Source organism: Mustela lutreola, chromosome 6 (genome assembly GCF_030435805.1).
Source record: "Mustela lutreola isolate mMusLut2 chromosome 6, mMusLut2.pri, whole genome shotgun sequence".
NCBI classification, from domain to species: Eukaryota; Metazoa; Chordata; class Mammalia; order Carnivora; family Mustelidae; genus Mustela; species Mustela lutreola.
The window spans coordinates 72,230,810-72,250,964 of NC_081295.1; the positions used below are offsets into that span (position 1 = coordinate 72,230,810).

At 36.1% G+C, this 20,155-nt stretch overlaps 1 protein-coding gene across 3 annotated transcripts in view; it reads right to left on the reverse strand.

Annotated features, from left to right (window-relative positions):
• The window catches only part of LAMA2 (laminin subunit alpha 2), a 645,363-nt gene extending 625,489 nt beyond the window's left edge, over nt 1-19,874 (reverse strand). For all 3 annotated transcript variants that reach the window (XM_059177585.1, XM_059177583.1, XM_059177584.1), the window contains exon 1: nt 19,617-19,874. In XM_059177585.1, coding sequence (XP_059033568.1) covers nt 19,617-19,764 — 148 coding nt within the window. In that variant the 5' untranslated portion in view covers nt 19,765-19,874. The remainder of the gene's footprint in view (nt 1-19,616) is intronic.
• Nucleotides 19,875-20,155: the final 281 nt, after the last annotated feature.

A 20,155-nucleotide genomic window follows, 5' to 3' on the forward strand; every position in this document is an offset into this window, starting at 1 on the left:
AAATAAAATAAGAGGTTTAAACTCAAATACAAACCATATTTCCCAAAGAAATCTCATTACATGCATCTACAGAACTGTGCAGAACCTAGACAATGATCAAAATACATATTTTGAAACACAACAGTGCTTTCACTGAAAGGCATCAATGAGGCCAGGGTTTTAAATAATAGTTACCATGAAGGTAGATCTTGGAAATAGAGTTGCTTTATCTGGCTTAGTAGTTTATACTATTGGAAATTATGACCCAGAATACAAGTCATATAGCATAGAAGATTTTCAAAATTATCTAGTAGCTGGAACTTATATTGCCATTCAGAAGCATACTGGTCAACTAATTTCCAACAAAAATTATAAAATTCTTTATTATTTCATTTGGTTCCTTAATTCCTTCATCAATTAAAATTTGCATATAAGTGAAAGAAAAACATACATATTGAGAAAGAGACCTTATTCTGTTTAACTCCCACACATATACAAGAAGGCTAATCTTAAACAGCTGTCTTTTAACTAAATTAACAATGCTTATTATATTCTGGCTTCCAGATGCAGAACAACATGTTTCATGTTAAAATGCCTCGTTTCTGACCCAGCAATAATGCCGAAGAACTCAGCAGGAAATTTGGCCTCCAGATACTCTTATCTTGGGAGATAGATACAAAGGAAAACAATTCTCTGAATTACTTTATTGTGGAATTAAAAATGCTCATTAAGATTGTTGTCAAGGGCATTTCTATTCCAAGTCTGTTACTGTAAGTTACAAACAGGATGCCCCCAAACCAAGCTGAAAAATTAAAGCTGTGGGTGGCATAATGATGAAATACAAAGCTGTATCTTGAGGTCATTACTAACTCTGTGACCCTTTTCTCCCAGAACAGAAAAGAGCAGGAAGAGGAGAAAGGGGAAGGAGTGGTAAGGTCCAAGTGCAGACCTACTGGGGGATCTGGACCTGGATGAATTTTGAATGTTCCTCTTACCAAAGTAGACAGAGTGGATGTGGCCCAGGCATTACTCATTCCTGGGTCTCAGACCCTTGACATGCTTCTAGAACTAAAATTTCTGACTCTTCTAGGGCAATTTTTCCCCCTTTGGGTCTGGTCCTTTAAGGGCCCCTCTGAGCCAAAAAAGGGGTTACCTGCAGCTGGATGCCTACTTCTGAGATCTAGGGAGAGATGAGGCAATCCCAGTGTGTGCCCTCCTAGAACTGAAGTCCCTTGTCTTTGTTACCTCCTTCAGCACCCCTCCTTCCCCAGCCTCCACAGTAGCCCCCTCCATCAAATGTCCCAAACAAGTTTCCAGATAAAAAAGCTTATTCCCACTAGGTTTCTGCCCCTGAGCTTGAGACAAAAGAAATATTTTCATTTCACTCTTTAAAGAGAAAGGCATTCTAAGCACTGCGTATAATGCTTAATTTTCTACAAGGGCTTTCATAATAAAGTATAAAATAAAAGGAAGTTGCAAAAGAAAGCTACAGCTTAAGATCCACAAAGGTTTCATAAAGACTTACTGCTAAAGAGAATAGAGAAAACTCACACAAGCATATTTATAATCTCTTAAGTTTTATCTCATTTTTATCCAATAGTTGCAAACACACTAAAAAATATTTTCAAATAATTTTAGAATTAAAAAAAGCCTACAATGAAATCAAGCGATGGAGTTTCACAGAAGTCTTCTATACAACAACTATGTAAATCAATAGTACTCTCTTTGAAATTGAATTGAAGGAGCACATAATACATTTTAATGCAGAGTATAAAAAGACACTAAGATCTGTAATTCTACTAAATGTCAACGATACTGTAACCCACTTATTGTGGAGTCAGATATAATGAAATTCCATTTATAGTGAAGAAGAATGGAAGTTTAAAATTACGTCAATGGAATATAATGCACAAAATACAATTCCAGTAATGGTGAATGACTTATTAGAAAGAAATCTTGGTGAAATGATGATTTCACTGTAAGTCTCCCATAGCCCTTAAAGCAATATTCAAAGTAACATTAGATTTTAACATCAATATTTTACTAAGCAAATTATCATAAATTCAATTTATAATTCCCTAATATATGAAACCATACACGAAGCCACTGTGAAAGATAGAAAATATGTGTGTGTTAATATAAAACAATACAATATGCATGTCCTAATTTGTGTCTGGTCATATTTATAAATGGAATATAAAAATGAATTAAACACGTCAATTAAGTAGAGGAAGGAGTGAGTAATATCTTAAGTACATAGATAAAATAATTCAGGTTTTCCTCTGGAGAACATGAGAAAACATCATTTCTGGACTAAATAATAAAAAAAAACAGGTCATGGATTATTCACAGATTCTATTTTCAAAAATCATACCCCTACCATCCATAAATATCATAATGCTACAATTTTCATATTAGTTTTCTCCCTTTAAAAAAATTTGTTACATTTCATATTAGAACAAAAATGTATATAGAATTGAAATGCAAGTCTGGGATTTAGAAAATGTGGGATTCTCTCTCTTTTTTTAATTTATCATTTTAAGTATTGATTCCCCTTCCCTCCAACCATGGCAGTATACTCATTTATACAACATGATACTCAAAAGCTTTGTGTAGAGACATAGAAGTGATGATAAAACATCCTAGACACCAAGTGCTACACAAATGTAAAACGTATGATAATGGCATGGTGGAAAGGAGGCTGCAATTAAGACCATCAGATAGGATTTGATTTTCTCTCTCCATGGAAATCATGACTGTATTATGTAGTTACTTAAATACATTTGCTTTATAGGATCTGCTCTATCTGAAAGTTGTATTAGCTGAGCTCTGAACACAAAAATTGTTTAATATTAATTCCTAGGTTAGGGGGAATATTTAATTTGAAAGAAACTTGTTAATATGACAATAATTCTACAGTTGACTGCAGAGCTTCTTTATTAATTGATTCCTGTTATCTTTTCAATCATTTTACCATCTCTTTATCCATGAAGAACACATACCAAGAGAATAAAAATTAAAGAGTATGCCACATTCCTAGGATTTTTAAGTAAATTCCCAGTTGAAAAATGTTGCTGTGGCCTAGTGAGTTCACACAGAATTCAATCCCAAGGTGCCGCAATTGGTGTTAAAAAAGAAGAAAACATACGATTTCAACACAAATTCCACCTGTCCCATCCTATCAGCACATAAACACATAAGAAAAATGACAAATCAAGTAAATGACATAACTTTTTATACTATACATAATGATCTGGGAGGTTTTAACAACAGAAATGATCAGACACCGTAAATTCACCAGTGAGGACCTAGACGAAATGAACTGTTAACTCCATTTTTTTTTTTTAAGATTTTATTTATTTATTTGACAGATCACAAGTAGGCAGAGAGGCAGGCAGGAAGAGAGAGGAGGAAGCAGGCTCTCTGTGGAGCAGAGCTCAATCCCAGAACCCTGGGATCATGACCTGAGCCGAAGGCAGAGGCTTTAACCCACTGAGCCACCTAGGCGCCCCAATGTTAACTCCATTTTAAAAGTAGAAAAAGAAGAGATAGGACATCGAAACCTAAGATGTGCTAAGGAAAAAGGAAGTTTTCTTGATAGCTCAAACAACTTAGTAAAGGCACAGTGGGAGATAATTATCTTTCTCACAAAAGATGGACTAATCTAGAAAAAGTAGAGATAATTCTTTCCAAGCAACGAGCTTGGAAAATACGGAGGAGTTATAAAAGAAACAGGTGGGAAGCCTTGAATATTACTTTTTATAATCTATTTAAAATGATAGGAGGTAAACTTCTGGAAGCATCACTTACATTTAACCATTTAATTGGAACATTATATTTTAGCATTCCATGATCTTACACCTTTCTTCCATGTCTTAGTAAATTCTATCTTTTTTTAATTGATTTTTAATTGATTTTTTAAATAATTTTTTATTTTTTATAAACATATATTTTTATCCCCCAGGGTACAGGTATATGAATCACCAGGTTTACACACTTCACAGCACTCACCATAGCACATACCCTCCCCAATGTCCATAACCCTACCCCCTTTCCCCCAACCTCCCTTCCCCCCCCCAGCAACCCTCAGCTTATTTTGTGAGATTAAGAGTCACTTATGGTTTGTCTCCCTCCCAAAGTAAATTCTATCTTGAGTAAAAATTTTAACTGTCTACTTTTGATAGCATCATATCTTAACTATCTCCATTTTTTCCCAATACCCATCAGTATGTGTTCCCTCCTGAAAGTTAGCTCTTCTATTATTCCATCATTGATTCTTTATTTTACTTTTTTCAGTGTTCCAAGATTCATTGTTTATGCACCATACCCAGTGTTCCAAAACCCACCACTAGGCTCACCCATGCCCCCACTCCCCTCCCTTCCAAAATCCTCAGTTTGTTTCTCAGAATCCACAGTCTCTCATGCTTCCTCTCCCCTATCTCCCCCAATTCACTTTTCCTTTCCTTCTCCCAATGTCCTCCATGTTATTCTTTATGCTCCACAAGTAAGTGAAACCATATGATAATTGACTTTCTCTGCTGGACTTATTTCACTCGGCATAATCTCCTCCAGTCTGTCCATGTTGATACAAAAGATGGGTATTCATCCTTTCTATACATCATTGATTCTTACTGTGATCACTCTACATGTCAATCTCTGTCCTACACAATAAGGATAAGGTTCTAAGAAACAAAATCAGCTCCACCTGGCCTTAGAGTTCCATTCCTAAAATAAGAATACGGGCTGACAATTTTCTTGGACTACAAATATCTTTTATTAAGTATGTCATCATTTTGACTTTTAATAACTCCAAGAAAGAAATCACATTTAAGGGCACAGCACATACATTATTTGACATATTGTGGAGGCCTAGTGAATAGTTTTTCAAAAGCTTTTTTTCCCCCTAAAATATAAAGGATTGCAGTGTTTGCTAAAAGGAGACAAAGAAAAATGGAAACATGTTAACCAAGCCTCCCTGTGTGAGTGTTCTCTAGTCTATCCCTAGAACTTACATCATTTTTGGGAAACAATTTTTTTTTATTTTATTAAGGTATTATTTTAATTCCAATATGGTTAACATACAGTGTTATATTAGTTTCAGGTGTGTTATATAGAGTTTTAACAATTTCATACATTGCCCAGTGCTCATCACAAGTGCACTCCTTAATCCCCATCACCTATTTCACCTATGCCCCTCCCACCTCCTTTCTGGTAACCACCAGTTTATTCTCTATAGCTAAGAGTGCTTCTTGGTTTGCCTCTTTTTCTTTCTCATGCATGTCCATAGGGTACATGTACCCTTTACATTAGTGGTTTTGTATTTTAGTGGTAAATACCCAGCAATGCAATTACAAGAGCATAGGGTAGTTCTATTTTTAACTTTCTGAGGAACCTCCATACTGTTTTTGCTTAGTGGCTGTATGAGTTTGCATTCCTACCAATAGCACAAGAGGGTTCCTTTTTCTCCTCATCCTCTCCAGTGCTTTTTGTTTCTTGTGTTTTTTTATTTTAGCCATTCTGGTAGGTATAAGGGAATATCTCATCATAGTTTTGATTTGCATTTCCTGATAAGTGATGTTGAACACCTTCTCATGTGTCTGCTGACCATCTGTATGTCTTCTTTGGAGAAACGTCTGTTCATGTCATCTGCCCATTCTCAAATGGGATTATTTGGTTTGGGGACATTGAGTTGTGTAAGTTCTTTATATATTTTGAATACTAACCCTTTATCGGATAAATCATTTGCAAATATCTCCTCTCATTCAGTAGGTTCCCTTTTAGTATCCTTGATTGTTTCCTTCACTGCACAGAAGCTTTTGATTTTGATGAACTCCCAATAGTTTATTTTTGCTTTCATTTTCCTTGCCTCAGGACTCAAATCTAGAAAAATGTTACTATAGTCAATCTTGAAGAAATTACTGCCTGTGTTCTCTTCTAGGATTTTTATGGTTTCAGGTCTCACATTTAGATCTTTAATCCACTCTGAGCTTATTTCTGTGTAGGGTATTAAGAAAGTCATCCAATTTCATTCTTTTGTATATAGCTGACCAGTTTTTCCAAATACCATTTGTTGAAGTAGAACTTATATCTTAATCTTCTCTATTATAAGTCTTGTTCAAAAGGTTCTCACATCAGAAAACTCCTAAGCTAGAAATATTCATTCCTCATCCAAAGCTCAAAAATTGCTCAGCTCTTCCTGAAATACCCTTAGGGGGAAAAGTACATCTTAAAAGCAAGATAAAGCATTCTAAAATGCTTCTAAAATATTATATTTGTCACTTAAGTGTCATTGGCAACAATACCCTGTTATCTGTGCCACTGTGTTTCAGTATTTATGGAAATGTATAACTTATAAAAATACTAAGATATAAAAGCATTAAGAAAAACAGTACATGTGAAATTTTTTAAAAAGGCACCCTTTGGGTCTAACCAAAGAGTGGCTTCTTCATTCATTTTACAATTATTTAATTAAATGCCCACCATATGCCAGACTGGACACTGGAGATAAAGCAATAGCTAAAAATAAAAGACAAACAGTCCTATCAGTGTGTAACTTAACATTATTAATTTCTAATTATTAAAGAGCTTAAAATCATAAAAGAGAAACTAACTGGTTAAATGCCCTCCTAGCTTTCTGCAATAGCAATTGTTCATGAAGTTTGTCTGAATATGAGTGGTTTTTCACTTAGTACATAAATGAAAATCATAAACAGGCTAGATTCATTATATACTTGAACCAAATTTAACTTAATTCATGGAATTATATTTGGAATAGTCCAAACATAGTCATGGGTTAATTAAAAAAAATCATGGATCTCCTAGTATATGGAAAATGGCCTCAAAGAGCAATGTTTTGTCCAAAATTATAGCTAAAGCTTTCAAACCCTAAATGGATAATGAACTGTAGGACAGCATCACTTTCTTAGCTTATCTTAGGTAGCATCGAATCAGGAACCCTTGAATAAAATCAGTTTTTGAAACTGACAAAAAATATCTTTTACAAGAATGAAAATGAATTTTGAATTTTTTTAAGATTTTATTTATTTATTTGAGAAAGTGCATGCGAGAGAGAAATTATGAGCATGGGGAGGGGCAGAGGGAGAAGAGGGAGGGGCAGGGCAGCCTCCATTCCAGGATGCCGGATCATGACTTGAGCTGAAGGCAGATGCTTAACTGACTGAGCTACCCAGGTGCTCGGGTGAATTTTTAAATGTAATATTGTCTGCATATAAAGTATATTTATGTGCAAAATCAATAAAGATAGGATATGCATTTTAAAATATTTCCCTTCCATATGAATTAACTTTTTCTGTTACTGGGAGGTATATAACAAAAAAAAAAAAAAGAAAGGAGGAAAATGTGTCATGATTCTCAATACAGAAGAACTAAATACAGTTAAGAGCCACTAGGAAGGGGGAAAAAAAAAATCCAAGGAAGGAGGTGAAGCAGAACTTCACAAACCATCAGTGTCTTCGGCCAAACCTATAATTTACTCTAATAATGAACAGAATTATTAATAATGTTATTCATATTGTATATTTTAATTAACTCTTATAACATCTCCAGGAGATATAATTGAACGTTAAACATATTTTTTTGGATGGAGAATTGAACTTCAGAATAGTCAGAAGACTTATCTGCTCTTTAAGGTGATATCTTTCTGAAGAGCTAATGGCAAAACTTGTATCCTAGAGTTCTAGTTGGAAATCTAGTGATTTTTCTAATGTGCTAAATTGAAAAGCCGGATGGTTGTATTACATGTTAAGCATGATTGAAATTTTTTGAAGAGCCAAAGGGCCTATAAGAAATGTTTTTGTCTAAAGCTTTTTCATAATCTGACATTACCAAGTTTATAAAAGCAGGTCTCCCTAGAGATCTGTTGCGGTTATGCGATTTCCTGAAGTAGTTTTTGGTTTGGGCTTTGGTTTCTTAGAATTTCACCATTAGATTTAATGTGCAAGAAGACACACTAAAACTTTTCCCAATCTAGATTGGTATTAAATAATGTGTTCCAAGACTATTTTTTTTTTTTACCTTAGTGAACAGAAAGAGTCCAAATAAAGAGGGTCTATTTTGAGAGATTTTCTATAACTCAATTATACTTTCCATTGAAGACCATCCGACATTAACTTTCATTGTGTGTCAAAGATACTGAATTACCCTCTCTACTCAGGCAGATGTCAGTGATGACACGTATTTCATCCGCTGAAAATAATAAATAATCTTTATACAGCACTTACTATGGACCATACAATTTTCTTACCTATTACACATTAAAACCCTTCTCTAAAAAATAGTTTACCAAACCCTAATAAATGCATGTCCAAAAATGAGCGATTCCTAGGAAAAAATGTTAATTATATCATATTTAAAATATAAATAGCCACAAAGTATTGCTAAGATTTCTATCCTGTTACATGTCTAAATCACTTCTCACATTGAGCTACCAACATAACTATTAGCTAAATATAGGACCTTGTGTTTCTTCCTATCTCTGTTACTGATTTGTTGTGTGACCTTGGTAGAATTCTTCCATCTCTCTTCAATGACATAGCTTGCTATCTATAGTCTTTTAGGGTCTACTCAAGGAAGATTCTAGAATGTTTCACCCCTCTTAAGCAAAACTGCTCTCATATGTACTGCAAACATCACTTTTGAGCTTTATGATCAAGCAATAAAGAAAAAGAAGACCTAATATTTACTGATTAGCTGCCAACTATTTTTACATGTATTATCTAATTTAATTCTACTTTAACTGGAAATTTAAGCTCCATTGATTTGGGGTTTTGATCTCAATAAAAGAGGAGTAACATGACTATGAATCCCATTCTTGCCATCTCCCAAAGACACTTTTTCTACTATTCAAAGTTCTCTCCAAAGCAGAGGAATGCATATGACAATTAAAGTTATAAAGAGGTATATCTTGATAGGTAGTTTCTGCATGCTAAGCTATAAAGTTCAGACTGGCAAAACATTACAACAGAAATTCCAAATAAAACTGAATTCATACATTTGTGTTTTCCAGTATTTAAGCAAATTCCTTCATACACAGCCTCAGCTGAGTTTGGTATAACACAGTGTTGGAGGAAAAGTGCTGCTTTAAGACAGAATTTCTTGACACCAAGACAGTTTTTAAACTTAGTTCAGTTTTCTTGAAGCATCTTGAAAACTCACCTTTTTTAGGCCCTAATAGATGCTCCATGTTTTATATTCATTGTTTTATATACTCCTCACAACAAACCAATGAGATAAAGTAGCTCCCTGAAATGACAATTGTTCTACTTCATGTTCTGTTTCATACTCTCAGCTTTATTCGGTAATTGAAAAAGGCATAGCAGGCAATAAGCCAGAAAATTGAGGTAGCTATACAGGCTTTAGAAAAAATATATTCGATGTGGCAAACTCTACTAACCTTATTTCCCCTTTAGAATAGAACTTTATATGTTGCAAGCAACTTAAAATGTAGTACACCTTAGAGTTTCAATGGTACAGCTACTGGACTAAAAAAATATAATGATCCCATTTATAATTTATTCTGTAGTTCATAATCTTTTATTAAAGGCAACTAGACTTCTCTGCAAATTTAATTCTTAGATTCCTTTATCCAAGATTTTTTATGAAACTGAAAATCTGATTTAAGAAAACAAATCAAATGGCTAAATGTCTTTGTATATTAAATATACTAATATAAATATACTAAATACATTAACTAGGTACTGTGAGTTCTAAACTGTAAATGATACATACATATACACTCATTGTTGCCACACATACACCTACATTGTAGGAAGTTTGCAAAATTTTCTAACAGAGAAGTTCAATTTCAGATTGAACTCTTTAGATTTTTTTACAGAAATGCCAGTGCTCTACTTTCTTTCAAAAGGAATTTTGATATTAATTCTTCTCTGAATCAGGTATACATGTTTGGTTCATGTTCATTTCATTCACTGAAATATAAATATACACATACACACATATATATAGACCTTTTTTAAAGGATTCATTTTATAATAAATATCATTATGTTTCTAGCTCACTGAATTATGTATATAAGGTGACTTCAGGAAAGCCATAATCAGTTAATACTTTCTTATAGTCCAGTGTCCAATAATCAAAATTCTAAGAATTTAAAACTAAAATTTGACAAATATTTTTACATTTATGCAAAATTGTAAGCATTATGGGTGTGTTTCTGCGTAGTTTTGTGTGTATTTATTTTTTTTATTTTTTTTTTTTTAAAGATTTTATTTATTTATTTGACAGAGAGAAATCACAAGTAAGCAGAGAGGCAGGCAGAGAGAGGAGGAAGCAGACTCCCTGCTGAGCAGAGAGCCCGATGCGGGACTCGATCCCAGGACCCTGAGATCATGACCTGAGCCGAAGGCAGCGGCTTAACCCACTGAGCCACCCAGGCGCCCTAGTTTTGTGTGTATTTAAATGAAAAAGACCATTAAAGACAACACTTTTCTTGTTCTTTCACAATACCCAGTGACTCTGTTTTCTAATTAGACTAACTGAACTCAGAAATGGAGGTATGATTATTTCAAGGTGTTTTATAAAAGATAAGAAAGCATTTAAAAGTCTAAAAGAGTTGACGATGTAGGATCCAAAAAATTGGGAGCAGAAACTTATCTACTTTCTTGTTTTTTAAATATATTTAAGTAATCTCTGCACCCAACCTAGGGCTCAAGCCCACAACCCGAGATCAAGGGTTGTACACTTCCAACTAAGCGAGCCGGGCACCCCATCCTAATTTCTAATTCGAAAGCTTGCACTGGACTTTCTGTTTTTCCTTGACAAGTTGCAAGGCATCTATTTTCCTTCTATAAAATGAAGATAATTATATTAACCTACTAGACAACTCTACTAGGTAAATCCATGTGTTAATGCCCACAACGAGCTAGATACTATTAAACAGTCTAAAGCATCTGGTGCTCAAGATGCTGTTGTATAAAAGAAACTTGCAGAGAAGCACAGCTTGTTGGTCAACTAAGAGGACCTTACATAGAAAGCCTTTGTTAACGTTATGCAAAGTGCTTTTCCTAAGTGCCAGGCACTAAATAGTTCCTCAGGTCTCAGTCATTCTTTATTTGCATAGATTAACTTGCTATTTGAACTAGATTATGACTGTCACAGAAAGCCAGTGCTATGAATAATAACCTCTAACACACTATATGATCTTTTTCTAAAAGTCACTTGTCTGAATAAAAACCAAATAGCATCAGATTTCCATGTTAAAATCCACATTCAAGATGACCAGAAAAAACACTGTTTTATTACCCATATCATATATCTGTGACAAGCAAATGTCTAGCATTAACTCACCATGTAAATTTAGGTTATGCCTCAAAGCTATAATGAGATTGTGATTATCTGGCTTTTGGTAAGATTTAAGTGAAATTTTGTCTTCCATATCTTCTTAAAAGTTGTATTTGTTAGAATTATCTCTTTGAAAACCTCATTTTATTCATAAGCAGGATATTAAAAGAGGAAGGGAGGAAGAGAGGGAAGAAAAGAGAGAGAGAAGCTATGCAATTTTCTCCACCTAACTCTTGTTCTAACTAAAAGAATGTAGTCAGGCCAAAACTGTATTACTTTACTCCAAAGGTTACTGCAAGACTTACAGCAGTCCTTAAATAAGTTATAAAAATTGAAACAGAACATAGAATAAGTTTCTGATTGTAAAAATAGGTAACATTTCAAAGTTCATTTTATAAAAGAAGTCATTAGAACAGTACATCATTGGGTCATACCCCAATGTTTATAGCAGCAATGGCCACGGTTGCCAAACTGTGGAAAGAATCAAGATGCCCTTCAATGGACGAATGGATAAGGAAGATGTGGTCCATATACACTATGGAGTATTATGCCTCCAACAGAAAGGATGAATACCCAACTTTTGTATCAACATGGACGGGACTGGAAGAGATTATGCTGAGTGAAATAAGTCAAGCACAGAGAGTCAATTATCATATGGTTTCACTTATTTGTGGAGCATAACAAATAACATGGAGGACATAGGGAGATGGAGAGAAGAAGGGAGTTGAGGGAAATTGAAGGGGAGATGAACCATGAGAGACTGTGGACTCTGAAAAACAACCTATGGGTTTTGAAGGGGCAGGGTTTGGGAGGTTGGGTGAGCCGGGTGGTGGGTATTAGGGAGGGCGCAGATTGCATGGAGCACTGGATGTTGTGCAAAAACAATGAATACTGTTACGCTGAAAAGAAATTAAAAAATTTAGGGGCGCCTGGGTGGCTCAGTGGGTTAAAGCCTCTGCCTTCGGCTCAGGTCATGATCTCAGGGTCCTGGGATGGAGCCCCACATCGGGCTCTCTGCTCAGCAGGGAGCCTGCTTCCCCCTTCTCTCTCTCTGCCTGCCTCTCTGCCTGCTTCTGATCTCTGTCTGTTAAATAAATAAATAAAATCTTTAAAAAAAAAAAAGAAATTAAAAAATTTAAAAAAAAACTTTAAAAAAAGGAAAAAAAACAATGAATTGTTAAGTTGAAAAGAAATTAAAAAAAATAATATCTAAACTTTAGCTCTGATACTAAAAATAATAAAAGAGAATTCCAAGATATACATATTTTTGTTTTTAACATCCACATTAGTTAAAATTACTCTAAGAAATCTATGACTTAGGGACACCTGGGAGGCTTAGTCATTTTAGTGTCTGCCTTTGGCTCTGGTCATGATCCCAGGGTTCTGGGATTAAGTCCCACAATGGGCTCCCAGCTCAGTAGAGAGCCTGCTTCTCCCTCTCCCTCTGCCCCAACCCCCTGCTCATGCTCTCTTTCTCTCTCAAATAAATAAATAAAATCTTAAAAAAAAAAAAAAAAAAAAGAAAGGAAAGAAAGAAATGGCATATTTCTAAGAACACTGGGCAAATTAAGGGATATGTAGAAATTCCCTTTACTTCAGTTGTTTTAAGGTACTAAAATTAGTTGTTTTGTTTGTTTGTTTGTTTTTTAATATTTGAGAGAGAGAACACATGTGCATAAGGTGGGGGAAGAGGGACAAACAGAACCTCAAGCAGACTCTGCAGGGCTTGATGGGGGGAATTGAGGGGCTCAATCTCACCACCCCAAGATCATGACCGCAGCCAAAACCAAGAGTCAGACACTTAACTGACTAGGCCATGCAGGCACCTGATACTGAAATTCTTTTAATCATAATAGGATGGAGATGCCAAAAAGAAAAAAAGAAAAAAGAAAAATTTACAAAACACCTTTGTGTTTCCCAGTGATAGACTGCTGAGGTATAATACTCTCGAATGGAGTCACTGAGCTATACTCTAAGAATGAGATGTATGGGGGAGGAAATGGAGCTCAATTGATACTACATTTGGATTATTGGTCTAGTGAAGTGGATTAAAGCCCCTCTGGGAAAAGAAATATTAGCTATTATTTCATTCATTCATTTAACTCTGCTCAAAACTCTCCAATTCCACCCATCTCCCTCCAACTAAAAGGCAAATTCTTTACAATGATCCAGCTCCCGAGTGTTTTCCTGACCCTTTGCATTGCGCTCACCTGTAGACCTTTATAAACCTGCTCCCTGCACTAAGGGCATCAGCTCTTTCACCTGGTGTCTGTATGGATCACTCCCACTTCACCTTCAAGGGTTTGCTCACATGTGACCTTCTCAAGGAGGTCAACCCTTATCATTCTATTTAAAATAGCAACCAATCTCTCTCTATTCCTAGACCCCCAACCCCTCTTACCCTGGTATATATGTTTGTGCATCACTCACTACATTCTAAAAATATAGGTATTCATACATTACTTATTCACTCTATATTCATATTTGTCTCTATCTCCACCCCAACTAGAATATAAACTCCAGAAAAGCAGGGATTTTTTTTTCTGTTTTACTTACTGAACACAGTCATTCATTAACCATATTCCATTACACATAGTCCTATGCCCACCAACTTCCTGCACAACTTCCTGAACTCCATCTTAGCAATTGGTACAGTGAAGAACCCATCCTCTTTCTGTCTGACTGGTATACACGGAGCCCAGCATGAGTCTCAAGAGCCATGTGACACTCTGATTTTGTCTTTCTCTAACCTCTACTTTGTTTTCTCAATCCCCACAACTGGACTTCTGCCTAAGTTCCTACCTACTTACCCAGTTTAAACTCATGCTCCTAAACCCCAATGTTGTACATTGGAAGCCTAAACAATTTGTCTGATCAGTGACAAGTTTCTTCCCGACCTTTTTCCTAATCTCCAGCTGTGAAAAAAGAACCTATTGCAACCTACACAGGTGACTTGGAGTTATTATTTGTTGTTATTATTATTATTATTATTACCCTACTTGGAAACTTCCAGCCATACTACACCCACACAGTAGAATCCTACTAAATAGTTATGCTGACTGAAATCAAGCATGCATTTGCACTGTCTAATTCAGACAGCCAGCCACCCCACTCATCTTGCTCTGCATGGGTTAGGTCAAGGTTAACTGTTCCTATTGTGCCAATTCTACTTTGCTGGTAGTCCAGAATTCAGGCCCCATAATTCTGAAGCAGATTATGAAAGATGTGAAAGCTCAAAGTTTCAGTGAATTTTTTTTTAATCATTTAATGCTAAATCTGTTTGGATTAAAAGGAGGAACAATAATCTGGTCTCCAAGGTACAAGTTGAAAAGTCTATCACAACAGTCTTTGTCAATTAATAATCAGAATTTATTAAATGTATGAACAGAAAAATAGTGACAATGATCTGCTTTAAATAAATGGGGACTAAGAAAATACAAATATGTGAAATCTACCAAAAAGTAAACTTTTTTGAGATATCACTATTGTAATATAATTGAATGGTATAAAAACTCTAAGTCATACTAGTTCAGAAATTCTTCTTCCAATTTAACTAAGTCTCTGCCATAAATATATAGACTCGTGCTTTCTTTACAGAGTCATAGTTCGTATATCCCAAAGAGCTATAAACTATTTGGTTATTATTGGTAAAACTGTGGTTACTAAAGTATAGGAGACTGTTATCCCATATTTCAGAATGAATTAGGGACAAATTGGCAAAGCATGTGCAGTTTTTTTCATAATTCCTAGCAATTCTTGATGGAGATTTGGTTCATTACTTTGCATGAAATCCTAGGATAGAAAACTTTTAGGAATAAGACCAATCAGCAATTTGGATACACTGACATGTGAGATAAAATATATAATATAAAATTTATATCTTTTAAAAAACTTCTACCACATCTATAATATAATTGTTAATGTTGAGTATGTTCTTATTCTTAACCCTACATTTTTTCTGTTATGAACCATTTTTACTAAACTATTAGGCCAGTCTGTAGTGACTAAGCAAACATATGTACAAAACTTACATATGTAGCAAAAGTGATACAAAAAAAATTAATAAGTCTCAGGTAATTCATGAAGCATTCTCATATTTTATAGCATAGGATGTTTCAGAACCATGCAATTAATGTGATGTAAAAATTCCATATGAAAATTTTAAGTGTTCTTGCCAAAAATGAGTGAGGATCATCTCAAACATGTTTTTATTTTAAATCCCAGAAGGTATCTAAAAACACATTTATATACATTTCATATTTTCTTGACATCTTTAAGAATTCAGAAGTTCAAATGCAAGTATGCACTCCAAAAACAATAGACTGTAATACTAGAATTGGGGGCTTAAGGAAGTACTGGAAACTTACTTGATGAGTTTTTGTTTTTTTTTTAAGATTTTATTTATTTATTTGACACAGAGAGAGATCACAAGTAGGCAGAGAGTCAGGCAGAGAGAGAGAGAGAGAAGCAGGCTCCCCGCTGAGCAAAGAGCCTGATGCGGGGCTTGAAACCAGGACATTGAGATCATGACCTGAGCCGAAGGCAGCGGCTTAATCCACTGAGCCACCCAGGCGCCCCACTTAATGAGTTTTAACTATGTCTCTGTAAAGGCATTTTATCCTAACTCATCCCTGACCAGTCGCACCTGTGATCACACATGGACATTTCTAGAAGTTAGGTGCTCCAACACACAATTTCTGAACAGCTCAGAACGGGGAGGGGCAAGAAGAAAGAGAAGGTTTCTTCTCGTTTTATTTAATTCAAACCTTCCCCTTTGTCATATGCTCCTGTGGATCTGAGTTCAGGATTTAGAAAGAACATCTTATCCTCTCTTCCACAAAACAGCCATCCCCAAATTTCAGGATATCACTTGTGATTTCCTAAGTCTGTCTTTTTCCAAATGAATAGTTTTCAGTTGAGATAGTCCTCCTCTGGAAATCTTTCCAGACTTCTAACTACTCTCTTCTTCCTCCTCTGAATTGACCTATGTTTGTCAATGAAGCACTCCAATGTGTTCTAGAACAACAGCTCTCTCTGTTTCTATGAGTCTTTTTATGAGTTCATTTTTCTGTCACCATGTCACACTATAGGCTCATATTGAACTTGCTGTAATTCAGACTGCCCTTTCTCCTCCTGTTTTTGTACTCATCCCTGTATTTATAATGGAAACAAAACATTTTCGGAAGAGGGTAAATGAAGTTATTTAATGTCTGCATACAAATTAACAAAACCAGTTCTCCATAGGTTCTGTTCATGGTCCAGGCTATATAGACCTCCAAAATTCCTGAATCTGTTACTAACCAGTTTAGCCACATGAATCAATTTTGGACCACCAGCAGTTCTGATAAGCTTGGATTTTATGTTTTCCATCAGGCTATCACCGGGATAAATGAACATAACAAAACCTCCATCACACTCCCAGAGACATCTTTCCAAATTAACCTTAAACCACTAGGCAATATTCTTCAGAAACTTCCAATCAGCTGCAATTTACCTACCATTAGATTCCCACTTCCACAAATTATTCATAAGAATATCAGGAAAAGATTTTATCTACTGCCTTGCTGAAACACAGAACCACTTTGACTACATCATTTTATTCTGTCAATCATACCTAGTTAAAAAATTTCCTTAGAATATCATTTTTACTGAATCAATGCTATTCGTACAACTCATTGAGCTAGAGAAACTACACAAGATTTTAAAGAAAAAATTAAAAACAAAAAAAATCTGGTTAAATTTCTAACTCAATTACAACATTTAAGAATGATTGCTTCTGCCGATATTTTTTTTTTAAGATTTTATTTATTTATTTGACAGACAGAGATCACAAGTAGGCAGAGAGGCAGGTAGAGAGAGAGGAAGGGAAGCAGGCTACCCCCCGAGCAGAGAGCCCAATGCGAGGCTCGATGTGGGGCTCCATCCCAGGACCCGGGACCATGACCTGAGCTGAAGGCAGAGGCTTTATCACACTGAGCCACCCAGGCGCCCCTGTCAATATTCTTAATAAAATGGCACCATACTATAAGGGAAAAAAGAACTCATTCTAAACAATCAATGCTTGGCCAAGAAAGTCAACATTAGTATAATCAAAAAGAGAAAAGTTGGTGATAGCCAAAAACTTGGTCAGTCATACTCAGATCCAGTGATTTTCACTTAGAGTGTGCTTTATCAGAACCACGTTAAAAAGAAAACATGGCCCCCACAATAAATGAAAGAAATCTTGGTACCATAAAAAAGGGAACTTTAGCATATAAACAACACTAGAGGTGTCTTTAGCTGTTAAAAATTAAGTTATTATCAGCTTCATGAATTTAAGTCACAACTACTCCAAGCCTCCAGTTTAAAATTTGTCCAATAATAATAATAGTTGAAGGTGAAATAAGCTCAAGGCATTTTAAAATTAGGAAACTATATAAATTTAAGGTATTATAAAACATATCTTATATGTACTTTTAATATTAGCAATTTTCAACCATTTATCCCTGAGCCAAACTTGAAATATATCACAAACGATCTATAATAATAGATTAATAGGTTCTAGGATGCAGGAGATAGCAGTCTATAGTAGATTCTATGTTGTAACTATTTTGCTCAGAATTCCTTATTGTATATATCATTCAAGTGATCTCTGAACAGAACGGCAGTATAAACTTCCCTTTCTGCATTGACCTTAGCTACAGAAATCAGAGTTAATTTTATCTTATATAATACAGAGAGAGAAAGAGACTGAGAGACAGAGATGAGAAGAGGGAAAGAGAAAAGAGAGGAGTAGAGTTAGAAATGGAGTAGGGGAAGAAGAGAGAACGAGAGGGCTGCGCAGCACACTAGGAAATTTCTCAGTGACCCACTTGATCCGTCTTCTGCATGCTTTCAGCTTCTGCTCCACTCCAAGGGAACAGAAGGGTTGATCCTGGCTTTTCTTTGCTCCCAGCTGCTTAACAGTATTAAATAAATACGTATTGTTAAAAGATATCATGTAACTAAGCAAGGCTAATATTTTAAAGCAGTTATTTTTTAAAAATCAGCAGCCAGAGATATTCTCAAACTCACTCTCATAAATTCTATTAATTAAGCCACACTGACCCCATTTTACCTCACAGAGAAGGAAAAGCAAAAATAGAAGAAAAAAGTTATATAGTGAACTTACGGTCATTTTTAATCTAGGAATTTTAATTATGGAGTTATTATTGTAGCAAGAAGATTGTACTCCTTTCAAGATAAAATAGTACTGCTAGAAATGTTAGATATAAAAACTATCAAAATGGTTAGACATAACTTTATTCCAGTTTACTAAAGAGGGATACATGTATTTCAAAACTTTGACAGATTCAGTCTCATCAAAACTTTCAAAAGCTGCTAACCTCCAGACTCTGTACTCTTAGGGTAAATATTTTGATATTTGAAACCAAACCTTAAATATTTTTTACTTTAATACATGTTTTCCGACTCATAAAAATGTTTGCTAAAATGATGTATTATAAATTATGTTTTAAAACGCTGTACATGTGCTTCTTTCAAAATTCATGATCATAAAATAACTCTTCAAAGACTCCCAAGAGCATCAGAAATTATATGCATAAAAACACTACAGCACTCTGAAGAGAGTAATTTGAGTTACATTACATAAAACCATTTTCCAAAGTCCCCTGAAGTATGTATCTGGTCACTGTGGTCTTAATTAAAGTCAACATGACATAAAAGTCTTGCCTGTATTTAAGTCAGAGGAGAAATTTCACTATTAAAAAAAAAAAAAAAAAAAAAGGATACCTGAGATAGGATGAGTCGGAAAAAGATGAGGAGGTCCCACTGGCATGAAAGAAAAAAACCCACTTACTTAACTACTTTACAAACTCTGTTCAAATAGTTAGAAACAAAGTCCTTAAAAAAAAAGTCTCAGCTGCCCTCCATAAAGTTCCAAGATGAGCCACAGCTTGGGAAACATTTCTCTGCAGGGATGGAATCGGATTTGGAAAAACTTTTGATTTTTCAAGAGGTTAAAAAGTTTGCCACTTTGGAAGATTTCGGAAATCAGTTGGCAGTATGTAAAAGCGATAGCAAGTTCTCTCAGAACGAATGAACAATGAAAAAGGGCTTCATGTTCTTTGAGGGGAGGTAGGCAATCCCCCCAACACACCCACCACGATGTACTCAGGGAGTTGAAAGTGTCCTGGCATCCGGCTCAGCGCCTCTCGCCCTAGTTACCCGAGAGCAGAGCCAGAAATCGGTCCCTGCCCCGGGACTGCTGGAAGAAGGGACCAGTGAGGGGCCCCGAGCCCCGCATAGGATGGAACCTAGAGCCCGTTCCTCGACTGTACCTCTTTGCTGATGTGCCTGGGACTGCCGCTGGCGCTGCTGCTGCTGCTGCTGCTGCTGCTGCTGCTGCTGCTGCTGGCGCTGCGCCTGGCCGCCCCCGAGGCCCCCGCTGAGCAGCAGGACCAGGAGGACCCCGGCCGCTCCTGGCATTGCGGTGGCCCTGAGCGGATCCAAGTCTCGAGAGCCCGAGGAGCCGCTGCTGCCCAGTCCCCCGGCCCGGGCTTGTGAGCAGCAGCTGCGGGCTAAGAGGAGGAAACAGCCCCCCCCCCCCCCCCCCCGGCTTTGGCTCTGCAGCCGCGGGAGGGTGGGGGCAGAAAGAGGACACTCCCCTTCCCTCCTCTTTCCCAGGCCCTCGTCCCGCAGCCGTCGAGGCGCAGGCCCTTAAAGGGTCCTCGGTGAAACAGCCCTTCCTATAGCCGTCCTTCCCTCGGAGAAGGGATCATTCCTTAGCTTGATCTGTTAGCTGAACTTGTTTTTTAAATTAAAGGAGGTAACTGATAGGAAAGCACTTTGTGATCCGTAAAGTCTCTACACATGGAAA